General features: G+C 43.2%; 1 protein-coding gene across 1 annotated transcript in view; it reads right to left on the bottom strand.

Moving 5' to 3' along the window:
* LOC124034887 (versican core protein-like) overlaps positions 1-12577 on the bottom strand; it is a 49171-nt gene extending 36594 nt beyond the window's left edge. The window contains exons 1-4 of the mRNA XM_046348290.1: positions 12214-12577; positions 10332-10506; positions 9242-9369; positions 7282-7575 (exon numbers count right to left, since the gene is read on the bottom strand). Coding sequence (XP_046204246.1) covers positions 7282-7575; positions 9242-9369; positions 10332-10506; positions 12214-12577 — 961 coding nt within the window. The remainder of the gene's footprint in view (positions 1-7281; positions 7576-9241; positions 9370-10331; positions 10507-12213) is intronic.
* Positions 12578-13254: the final 677 nt, after the last annotated feature.

Genomic DNA, 13254 nt, shown 5'->3' with positions numbered 1-13254 from the left:
TTAGCGTATTCCAAAAGAGGAGAGCTTCACCATTTGCAAAGCCAAAAAACTATAAATATTATAGCTAAAATTATGATTGGTGTAAGCTTTGGAGAAAACCTGATGGGATATGTTCCATAAAGGTACTGAAATGAACGACAACCAAACCAGATGCTGATGTAGCCTGTATGCGTATGTCTGTATGTCTGTGTGTGTGAGAGAGAAAGAGAGAGCAGCACATGCATTCTCCTTGGCTGAGAGTCAAAACCCCCACTTCAGGACCCTGGACAGCACATGGTCTTACTGTATCTGCCAAAAAACCCTCTACTGTACATCCATGTGCATTGGGGGAGAGCTGCAGCACAGTATGCTATAAGTGTTAACACATGCCTATGTTACAGACAACCACTCTCTGTCACATAGGGCCTAGGCCAAAACATAAAGAGCTGCTCTCCACAGTAAAACCAAAACATGTACTATGCTTATGTTTTCAATAAGCTTTTTGGCAAGTCAACAGTTTGAAAGTGATCAAGTTGAAGTCACACAGCAGTAACAGTAACACATCTGACCTCCTACCAGAGCAGACATAAAGGATCCCAGGCAGGGGCTGATCTGAAGAACTAGTCCTTATGCACCACATTACTATGTAATAGGCCTAATCCTAATACAGAAAGTACTGGTCTTTCCAGGTGACATACAGCAAACTATATCTACCGCAATTAACTCATGCAGACAAGATTAATGTCAGGAAAAGACATCATCTGGAGAGATACTTGGAGTTTGACCTTTATATAACAAACTTTATATAGGTCACTGAACTCTGAATTGTTACAGAGCAACATTTACCTAAAATGTCGAGCCTATATCATATAATATAGTGAACAAGAGGTATTCTTCTTACCTGACTCGTTTTGCTTCTGCTCGTCGGCATTGATGTTGATAACTTGGATGGGGAGTCCATCTGGGCCCACAGTGGCTGGAGCGCTGGAGGAGATCAAGGGAGCAAATGACAAGTACTCTGTATCGATGTCTGTGGTGGTGTCCTGGACTTCAGTCAAGGTTTCACTGAGGGACTCAGGAAAGTTAGCGTTGGACTCTTCAATGACCTGATCACCTGAGCTCACATACTCAACTGACGTCTCACTGTCGATGAGAATGGCGGCTGCTGTTGGGTTCACTGAGGAAGGTTCCTTAGAGGTCACGGTTGCATGTGAAGTGGTGGTAGTGGGATCACTTGGTGGGTCCTGTGTTTGACTCACATCCTCCTTGTACAGAATGGCTGGTGTCTCTACATCATGAGGAAGAGGTTTTTGTGTGGGCTCAGCTTTAGAAGCGCCTTCTGTCTCAGCTGGGTGAGTGACAACTTGTATGATTGAGTATTGGGATGAGGGTGTGGTCGGGGCATCAGTTGCTGAGCCATCTAAAGGCTTTGATGATGACTTTGTTGGTATTGCTGATCTTGTACCTCCTGATTGTGTTGGGGTGGTGGTCTCCATGCCGGAGTTGGGCTCTGTATCACACACGATGGTGGTAATCATGGTTGCTTCATCCATGACAGTGGTGGAAGAGGTGCTTGTTGAGGGATCGTCATGCACCGCTTGGGTTGGCGGAACGGGTGGGGTACCCTCTACAAAACCTGCAGTTCCAATCTCATTAACATAGTCTGGGGAGGGGGTCGTTGAATGAAGGCCCTCAGAGTATGGCTCTCTTTCTGGGTACACTGTTGTGCCAGCGGGACTTGATGAATCAGTGTGGGGGCTAAGAGTGCTTCTGTCCTCAGTATTTACTGCCACTGTAGATGATGACCTTGGTGTAGGTGACAAGGTGACCGCAGCAGTGGAGCCCAGGTCAACGATGGTTTCGGGACTCATTCCACTGCCCTCCACATCTTCAGTGAATAAGGTCACAACCATACTGGGAGTGACAGTGGATATTGTGGGTGGGGCAGTTTCAGTGGTGACTGCATTAGGGGATCCCTCAAGGACCTCTGCTGTTGTGGGTGGGGCAGTGGCCTCCACTTCGCTATGATCAAAGGGTTGAGAAGTAGTTCCACTTACAGACGCATCTGGAGTGGCGGAGGCCATCACCATTGTGGAATCGTCTGTGGTTTCAAGACTGGACGGCTGTTCAGTTACACGTAGACTGGACTCATATGTAGTGTCCTCAGTACTAACAGGTTCATCTTTAGTTTTCTCAGTGGTGATTGGTTCAGTTGGTTCGGTTGTCGAAACTGATTGGGCGTCTATCAGGTCAGAGGTAATCTCTGCAGTGATCCCTTCCAGGGTGGTTTCCTCTACGCTTCCGTGAGCAAACATGGGTTCTGTGCTTGGAGAGGCCTCTAGAAGAATGTCAGGCTGAACTGTGCCCACTTCTATCACATAGTGATTCTCTGATTCTTCTGTGGGCTCAGCCAATCTCTCCCCAGACACTGTGCCCGATGGCTGGTCCACGGCGGTATCTACGGACACTTCAGGTGTGGCATCTTCTACCTGGATGACTGCAGTGGCCTGAGGGGGAGCAGGAAAGGTAGAATCACGAGGATGTGGACTTCCTGTTGTGGGTGGAGCTTGGAACGTGTCTCCACGGGGAGGGACCGACTCCACATGGCTTGGGCTTTCCTCAAAGTCATCAACATTGTAATCGGGGAAGGATGTTGTCGTGAAAATGTCACCTTCTTGTTTTGCAGCGGCAGTGGTGTGTGGCGAGGTCACCTCCTCAAGATCGCCTTCATGTGTTCCCGGGGTGGGGCGAGGCGATACCATGCTGGTTGAGAACATAGACGAAGGGGCCACTGTTTCGGCTGATTCTCCGGTCTCTGAAACAAGTTCAAAACTTGGGGTCTGAGTAGTGCTGCCTCTGTCCAGGGGAGAGAGAGCTGTGGTGGTACCAATGGCGGATGTGGCCAGCATGGGGTGGGATGTAGTAGCACCCTCCACAGACACTTCCACCCACGTCATCTGATTTATCCCCTTCTTCCAAGCTGAGGATAGAGAAAGATAAATAAAGTGTATTACTGTCAAATAAATCCCCAGGTCAAAAAAAACAGCAGACCAAAATAAGCAATGACCAGCATAGGAAAATTTGGCCAGGCCCAAAAATACTTTGTTACATAAAATCAGAGTGAGTAATAGACGGTAAATTAATATCCCAGCGTTTTATTTTTGGACCACATAACTATTTAATCTGGGATCTTTCATTCTATTTTCAAACTATCCCGTTCCTGTCTGAGGCTCCTTGGCTGGCACCAGAATGGCACGTTTGTCTTGGCTATACCTTGCCAACTCACTCAGTCCACCAGGTTTCACACAGCACTACCCACTCTCAATGCAACACAACGCCAGTATAGACTTCAGTATGAACCCTAGAGTGAGAAGTAGTCTTTAGAGATAACATGACACTTAAAGAGACATCATTGTCTTGTGGGACTTACCCACAAAGCTTTGACAGCTACTGTTTCTACCCCTGGTCCAACCATAAATTCACCTTCACTCTCTAAGAACTAATTATATAATTCTGAAATGGTATGGAGGGGACTCTCTTGAGCACAGTATCCACCCCCAGAGGCTTGTGACCATAACAAGAGTGGACATTACCAAGCAATGGTCGTAAACGGTATCTTGAAGTCCAATATTATCATGTTGATCCACTCTGAACGTTCTTTTCCCCCCATTCCCACCACTAACACGGGCTAACTTACCTCGCTAAAGCAGATAATGTCGGTGAGGTCATTTTCAAAGCTTTCTATTTCGGTGCACACGTTGAACATTCATTTTACATGTCCTACTGTGTCTACGGGCATTCACAGGGCCATTTAAGAGTCAATTAAACAGCATATAAACTTTTCGGCATCTTCTGGTGTGGTTTTGTGGAGTGGCCCTGAGTCTTGTCTTCTGGTCTCTTCCATGCCTGTGTTCCCACAGTCTCTGTGTTTACTAGTGTTTCCCTCCCTGTGGTCCTGCTCCTGACTTTTAGATTTATTTGTATTCGTGGTCACTTGGGCTGCTACTCCAGTATTCATGTTAAAAAGACTAATCATAATTATGATCCCTCCCTATAAGTTACAGCACTGTATGAATAACAGAGGTTAAGCTGCTAAGAGACCAAGACTGAATTCCTCCCAGACTGCTCTGTGACTGGATCAAAGCTTGATTGTTCAGAAGGCACATCCTTGCTTGTTCTCACCCTGTCCCAAAGTCTGACCCACTCTCACTCTCCACTCACACTCTCTCTCACCCTCTCTCTCTCTCCCTCTCTCATATACCGTACAGACATAGGCACAGACAGTGTGACAGTTTCAGTATCCTCTCCTCGGTGGCGCGACACAGACTGCGTAAAGCAGAGGGCAACTGTTCACTACTACGTACTTGCCCTCCTTCTCCACGCGGCTATCTCTAATGTAAGGCTTGAGAAACTTTTTTCACTAACAGTATAAATAGACCCTGGTCTATAAGAAAGCAGAGGGAGTGCATTATCTCACGGATGTTTGTGTGCGGTCACTTTTACTGGGGCCTTTGTTTTCTCCAGTCCAGGGACCAATTATCCCTCCATTTTCCTCCTCTGCCACTCTTTCATCTAACTGACTAATGTTTATACAACATCTTCTTTGGTGTTTTTGTGTTCCTGCAAGGGGAAATTGTGAAGAATTCCAGCCAATGTAAAAGGGGTTACTTGAAAAGCACTTAGGTGAGAACAAAACCAAAAAAGCACAGAGAGCGCTAAAATGGAATACACAAAGCGGGAGGTCAGGGTGCCCTGTTTGTGTGACCTCCTAACCCTATGGGGACTTATCACACGGAGAGCTAGCGTCTCTCTGGGAGACCCAATAGCCTGGTAGGGGGCAGCTTATCTCGCTGACCCTCTTTTAAAAAGATGGAAAGGCCAGGTCAGAGGTCACCGAGGCTGACTGGCTTTAGAAGTCCGGCCAGTAGCTTCGTCCATTAACCTAACGTCTGCTCCGATAACTACCAAGTGAGAGCGATGGAAAAGGGGAAACTCTGACAGCCGAAACAATCTGAAAGAGGAGGAAAGAGAGAGATAGGCTGACAGGTGCTGTATCTGCACTTTTAGTCACACGGATATAGTCATGTTCAGATGCAGTTTATCTAACTTCGATCAGATAAGTACAGTGCCTTCAGAAAGTAATCATACCCCTTGATTTATTTAACTTTTTTTGGGGGGGGGGTGGATCAGCTTTAATGGATTGTGGCTTCTATCAATGTAATTGTCTGCATCATTTCTAATCCCCTATACATATGTTTTTTCTTAGTAAATGATTATTTCCATCTTTATTATTTTCCCCCTTAACCTACCACTCCTCCCCTAATTGGAGTAAACTAATTAAATATATTTTCCTTCTTAATTTTGTTGTGTGACACCCTGAATTCAAAATTGATTAAATCAAAACATTTTCACCCATCTACACACAATGCCAGATAATTACAGAGTGAAAACCCATTTTTAGACATTTTTTGACATTTATTGAAATATTCATACCCCTGTGCACGATTTGCCCATTATTATTTTCAAAATTCTCCAAGCTCTGTCAAATTGGTTGTTGACCATTTTCAGGTCTTTCCATAGAATTTCAAGTAGATTTAAGTCAAAACTCTAAGTCGGCCACTTAGGAACATTCGTTGCCTTCTTGGTAAGCAACTCCAGTGTAGATGTGGCTTTGTGTTTTAGGTTATGGTTCTGCTGAAAGGTGAATTCATCTGCCAGTGTCTGGTGGAAAGCAGACTGAAACAGGTTTTCCTTTAGGATTTTGCCTGTGTTTAGTTCCATTCCATTTCTTATTTATTCTGAAAAATCCCCAGTCCTTAATGATTAGAAAGTATACCCATAACATAGTGCAGCCACCACTATGCTTGAAAATATGACGAGTGGTATTGGGTAATGTGTTGTCTTGGATCTGCCCCAAACGTAACACTTTGTATTGCTTTTAAAGTCAACATTGGCCTCAAGGTGAAATCCCTGAGCGGTCCCTTTCTTCACTGGCAACTGAGTAATTAAGAAAGCCTGTATCTTTGTAGTGACTGAGTTTATTTATACATTATCCAAAGTGTCATAAATAACGTCATCATGCTCAAAGGGTTATTTAATGTACCAATAGGTACCCTTCCATGCGAGGCATTGAAAAACCTCCCGTAGTCTTTGTGGTTGAATCCATGTTTGAAATTCACTGCTCGAATGAGGGACGTTACAGATAATTGTATGTGCGGGGTACAGAGATGGGGTAGTCATTCATGCAACTTATTATGTTACTTATTACGAACATTTTTACTCCTGAACTTATTTAAGCTTGCCATAACAAAGAGGTTGAATACTCAAGACATTTCAGCTTTTCATATTTTATTAATTTGTAAAAATCTGAAGGAAAACAAAATCTACATTTTATCCATTTGAAATTCAGTTTGTAACACAACTAAATGTGGAAAAGGTGAAGGGGTGTGAATACTTTCTAAAGGGACCGTATACTATGAAGTATTTTAACAGCTTATATATTGTATATTTTATGAAGGAGTACGTGACTGTTTTCACTGCTCAACTGCGCCAATGTGGTTATCCGAGGCTAACCACAGAGAAAGGAAACAAAAACACGTGTCCTGCCTTGAAGTACAGTAATACAGGGGATAAAACCGGACAGATAATGATTGTGTCGGACTCTCCAATACATTATTGGTAAATATATCTTCCATTTAGTATCAGATTGAGCTATGCATCGAGTTCAAAGGCAGCATGAGTTTAGAATGATGATTTCACACTCCTGTGAGCCAATCCCAATTTTGGTTCCTAGAGGTAACGGGCGGTGAACCCAAAAGCACATGCAGTGAGGTCAGTAATTCACTGTGCTGGGCTACATAGCCTAGCTCTAGCACAAAACACACAACGCTCTGCATAGGGATGTGTTTCATCTGTGTTTCATCTGTTTGTTTCCTTCGCTCTGCATAGGGATGTGTTTCATCTGTGTTTCATCTTCTATCATCAACAAACAAAAGAAACACGAAAGTGACCATGCAAAAAACCTGACAGTTGATTCAAGATGAGTTATAGACATTATATTGCAAGAAGGCTGTTTTGTAGATATTTCATTATTTGTGTCAGAGAGGTTGCTGCAAATATGAGTATTGGGGAGGGGTGCAGGAGCTACACCCTTAGAGGGTAACATCACAATTACTCACAGCGCTGGCCTTGAGCAAAAAATACTAAACTCTATGAATAGTGTGCTCTTAGAGTGCTCTTTCAAATCCAAAATGTAACATTTGCTCACGAGAATATAACAGTAAAATGCCTATGTATGTTTACCTTTGAAGCAGTATGCTCCCAGCTGGGTGATGGGTTCTGGGAAGCCAGTCTGGTTCCTGTAGCGATACATGGTCCTGACGCCCAGCAGACCGCCGCCGCACTGCATTCTGGGTACCGCGACGGGGTGGCGAGCGCTGCCGTCGGCCAGCCAGCCGTAGTCACACCTGTCCAGACCCTGTCTCCAGGCGGAGTGGAGCTGACCCGGCGACGCCAGGACGGCGTTCCTGTTCTCACACTCCTCCTTTGCCTCCTCAAACGTCATCTTATGGGTCACGGGCGCGTAGTATACCTCACCTGAGACAAATAGGGGTTTCATGTAAAAGGCGACTTTCTAGTGACTGATTATCAGGATATTTTCATGCAAAGTCTATGTTTGCCATGACTGATCTAGTGTGCTGAAATACTGAACTGTAACTCCTTACACAAACAATAGTGTTAACACTAAGTTATACCTACATTTGAATTCAGTCCTCACTATTATAAGAATGTAGATTTACCTTTTCATAAACTTCTATGTGACAGTGCTTCAATATATCCAGTCGATATGGATATGGGGGGGATATAGACCCATAATTGCAACCTAGTGTCAATGCTGTGGAGGGCTCTGGGCCCAAACGTGCTCATTTGGGACTACAGTGCAGCATTCATTCCATTATCCTGAGGTGGGCTAGCAATGCTGACTATGTGTTTGCACTCACAAAGACAGTCTGTCTATCATGCCATTAGGTCCCCCACCGTGGGTGTGGCAGTCCATAGTTAATGTGGTCAAATTAATCTTTCAAAATGTAGGTTTCCCACTAAATGAAGATGACAACACTTATTGGCTTGTGTGTTTAACTTGGACAACATAATCTAACACATCAGAACAGACACCGTACTTGAGCAACTACATCTGCTCCTCAGCTGGCCCCCCGTCACACTGCATAAAAATCAATACCACTAATACACCACCGTTACACATGCCAATGATATTATCGTACTCCTCGCTGACTGATCCAATGATCCAGAATGACATCCCCTTAGCCATATGACCCTCAACCTGATGTGGTGGGGGGATATATGTGAGTAGCCCAAATATCTTTAATCTCACGCCTGCACTCTTAGAAAACAAGGGTTCCAGAAGGGTTTTTCAGCTGTCCCCATAGGAGAACCCTTTTTGGTTCAAGGTAGAACCCTTTACCAAAGAGGGTTTTACCTGGAACCAAAAGGGTTCTTCTACCTAGTACCAAAAATGCTTCTACCAAGGTTTCTCCTATCGAGACCTACTAAGAACCCTTTTCGGTTTTAGAAAGCGCTTTTCTTTCTAAAAGTGTGCCTTCAGTTTAGCAGCCTGATGAGTGATGTTAGAGCTTATAAACGAGCAACGGGGCACGCTGCAACTGAGGTTCAATTTGTCATCAGGCTCAGCATGGAGGATACACAAAGAGTGGATGAAGTGCATTGGCAGCTCTGAAGCTTTTCCTTTATGGTGCCAGCAACATTTAAAGCTCCCATTATCACACAGTTTCTGGTGTCTTTTTTTAGAACCTTTTAGAGCCTGTTCCAATGTTGAGAGACTGACAGCTTGTCTCTGTTGATTGCTGTGATTGTCAGGGGGAAAAAAAACGTTTGGCACTTTGCACTCTTTTACATAAGAGTTACTGTACATTTCACTCATTTCTATTTACATACCCCAAAATATGTTATAAACAGTCAACAAAACAAGAAGTAGCCCAGTAAATATTTGGAGAGGAAATGCCACACCAGGTGAATTTACTTGCTTACATTAAAATACCAGACAAAGACTTAAATTGTACATTGTCACCTCTTTCCATCTCCAGGTGTATAGAAACTCACTTCTCCCCTAACTAGCACCAGTGTACAGAGCACCTGTGCGTGGTTCCATTGGATGTGCTGATCTTGCATAGATTTTCATTGTATATATCACTAGGCCACTATGTCCCACATTTCGTTCTCTTACCATTCAGCTTGTCCACATAACAGTACACATCATAGGTCTCTGTGGCCTTTCGAGGTCCATATGTCCTCACCCCAGGCTTCCCCTGCAGGTTTCCATAGCAGCCTGGTCTCGGTCTAGTGATTGGGTATCTAAACATGCAAAGAAAAGACAAGATAATGTAATTGATCTGCAACCGGAAATGTCATTGTGTCAGTCAACCTCAAACCATAAAATGATGACAAAGACAAAAGGGACTGCCAGGTGATTTAGAATACAGCTGGAACTGTCACTGGCTTGAACAATCTCAGTATATGTGCAGTTCACATTCAGGCCAATGACAACTATGGCAGAGCGGGTAAACCAAGCAGTTTTATACTTTATGCCCTGTAAAAACCAGTTACCAGTAGCCTGGGAGCCAGTCCTTTTCTGATTAAACCAAAGATGTCTACTTTGTCTTCGACACAAATGGACTAGAATACAGTGTATATATATATATATATATATATATATATATATATATATATATATATATATATATATATATATATATAGCATTCTATTGGTTCCAAGAATTTAGCATAATAATTTAAATTGAAAAATTGTACGTTTTGAATCTGGCGTTGTTTTCCCTATCAGTTCATAAACCATGTGGCATGGAATCGCTACATTGAAAATCTCTTCCCAACTATTTTGCAATATCTATGGCACAGCTGTCAATTTTTTGGTCCTTAAATAAAACTGGTATACTTTTTTATTTATCGCAATTTTCTTTCCCTAATTTTGGTCTTTAATGCAGGGCCAAAAGATAAGCTCCTTACTTGTTCCCCTTTCTACTCGCCTCTTCTATTTTTGCAGTAATACAGCAATTAGTTGGTTGTAAATTTGAGTAGAGCAGACATTTCCATATATTTTTGTTAGCTGCGTGTGTGACATTACTCCACCGGTCCTATTTATGATATAATTGAATGTTTCTTTGTCAATTAGTACATTTGAGCTTAAACACAATATTTGTTCTGTCTTTTCTGGTGGATTAAACTGAAATCGCAACCAACTTTCTATTTCTTGTTTTAGAAATACCGATATTTTGGAGATTAATCATTTTCCTTTTTACCTAACTGACAGATCTGCGATCCAACCTGCATCGCAGTGGTCAAAGCCGTCCTCATACGCTGACTTCAGCTGGTCAGGCGTGGCAATGGAGGCTCCTATTGTTTGGCAGGCCTGGACAGCACTCTCATAGTTCATGGTGTACCTGCTGGTGCTTGCCCGGTAGTGAAACACAACACCTGGGAATAAACACATACATACATGAAGACAAAATTAGGTCCTGTGTAAAAAAAAGTAAAAGAGTACAACTGAATCAGGGGTAATGTCTAAAAGCCTTGGTCACGTTGGCAGTTTGAAGTGAAACAGATCAAAATGTTTGCATATCCAATTCGAATCTGTTCTTTTTCCTGCAGTCTGAACAGACAAAAATAGGATATTTCAAGCCACATTTCAAACCACCTTCGTAGATGATTTGAAGTCAGATACAAATCTGATTCTGTCCATGGCAGGCATTGTTGTCACCTTAGCTTGCTACATAACTTCTGAGATATCGGCCTGCACTACTGCCCCCTCACTCGCCATTGCTATGACACCTAGCGTAGCCATGTCAGCAAATTACTCCTCTCTGAACACACACAAATCCGATTTGGTCACTTTTTGATTGTACAGTCAGTATTCCCAAACGGATTTGAAAAACAAAAACAATTTGAGCATTAAGGACTGCAGTGTGAACAAGGCTAAATAGCACACGTGTGAAATAAATCAGGGTCTACATTTCTTGTGATGATACAGTATATTACAATTTAGTGGAAGATTACTAGAATCCTCGGCAATGACCACAAGATAACTCTGGATGATTTAAAGACAATGCCATGGCCCTGACTTCCCATATTTGTGTAAGCTGACTGACTGATGCCTTGATTATAATTGATGCGAGTTGGAGAGATGAGCGGTTGGGTCTCTGTGAAAGCCAAAGCTATCCCATGTCAACCCACACCTGTTTTCAACATATCCCAAATTGGAGCTATGTCTCCCAGATAAAGTAACTCCCAAAATAAAGATGGGGGAATAGAGGCTTATTAAGTTAAGATTTACACCACAGTTCCCTACAAAGTTAAATGATAGTGCGCGGTAATCAGCGGTAAAGTTTAACCTTGCTGTTTATAGTCCATGTTCCAAGTTGGTTAGAACAATTCCATAGCTATGAAATCTGCACCGTAGTCTCATATTACCAGACTGATATGGTAATATGAGACTACGGTGCAGATTTCATAGCTATGGAATTGTTCTAACCAACTTGGAACATGGACTATAAACAGCAAGGTTAAACTTTTATGGTAACACCTTATCGATGACTGCCCGTTATGTGTGTGTCTTTGCTCTGATCATGCAGTTGTCCTGATGAGAAGGCTCAACGAGCCCATCCACTACGCACTGTTTACAATCAGAAACGGCCTTGAAGAAAACCCATACGAGATACATCTCTAGTGAGAATGTGTGCCCGTGGCACAAAATGCAGGAAACCCCTAGTCTCCAGTCAACACACGTGCTCCTTCATTTCATCTTTACTGATTGGCACAGTGAAGGAAAGTGCTTTGAATTGTCACTCAAACGTATCCGCCACCGCCCGCTACATTCAAAGCTTGGCTCATTAACTTACCAGGGTGTCAATGTGCCGAGAGGATTTTTGCTCCAGCATAAGGGAACGAGCAGAGAAACTGACTATACTTATAGCTGTAAATGTTTTGAGCGTGGATTAAGTAAGCATCAGCAAAACCGTTAATGCCAAATATAAGCGTCATGACAACAACAATAAATCAATAGCACACAAGACTGAACTAGGCATACTGTTATAAGGTTAACCTTCACTCGACCTCTTATACATTTTAGAGAGGCGTAAATAACAGTGGTGAAAAGAGACAGAAAAAAACCCAGATGACACCAACCGTTGACATTGAGGTTGACCGTGTCCTGCGTGTCCTCGATGCCGTATATGACCTCACAGCGGTAGGTGCCGGCATCGCTGGCTCGGAGCTTCACCATGGTCAGAGAAGAATCCCCCACATCCTCTGGGTGGCTGGGCACCGACACACGGTTCCTGTAGGTGGAGCCTATTTTAATCTTGCCATTTTGGGCCACCAGCACTGTGGATTCCTTTTCCCCTTCAATTTTGGTCCACTTGATGCGCAGGTAGTCGGTGCTGGGGGTGGTGCCATTGGCGTTGATGGCGGGCATGGTAGTGGGTATGGTGGAGAATTGGCACGGCAAAACTACCTTCCCCGAGAGGGAGCCACTCACGGGCCTCGCCATGGGTAATGTGTTGGAGACTGGGAAACAAAGTACAACAAGTCTCGGTAAGGCAGTGAAAATAGATAGGATACTGAACAAGTGCATGTTTTTTCACAACCAATGGAATCAGGGAATAACAATGTTAGCTGTGGGCACAGTACCAGCATGGGTGATACTGGACAACAACAAAAAACACAATATGTTGATTCAAGTTTGTCCCCTTTGACCACACTACCTACCTATGTGATTATGTAGTCTGTGACACGATCTTAACACAAAGTAAAACCTTCCATTCAAAGTTTAAGTCAGCCTTTATAGAGGCTTAATTAGTCAAGTGGGTAAATCTTTACATTAAGTTGCCCCTATTACTATGTAAATACACAGTAATGACTGTAGTAACGACGATGTAATCACATTGGTGTAAGTATGTAATTACATGTAACAAGGTTGTAGTGCTATCAGTTATTACGCAATTGGAACAAGGAATGTGTAATTACACATCCACTTGCTTGTATTACCATTGAATCCACATGTAAACAGGCTCCTGAAGGGATCTATCCCCAAGCCATGAGACTGCTAAATAGCTTACAAAATGGCTCCACAGTTTGACCCTTGTATTTATTTAAATGTTTGCATTGTCTCTATGCCCACTAATAGGACTCTACGCACTCACGCACCCTGACACTCCAACACACACA

This window comes from Oncorhynchus gorbuscha, linkage group LG05 (assembly GCF_021184085.1).
Source record: "Oncorhynchus gorbuscha isolate QuinsamMale2020 ecotype Even-year linkage group LG05, OgorEven_v1.0, whole genome shotgun sequence".
Classification (NCBI taxonomy): Eukaryota; Metazoa; Chordata; class Actinopteri; order Salmoniformes; family Salmonidae; genus Oncorhynchus; species Oncorhynchus gorbuscha.
The sequence above is the reverse complement of the archived record's forward strand: the minus strand, read 5'-3'. Positions and strand labels throughout refer to the sequence as shown.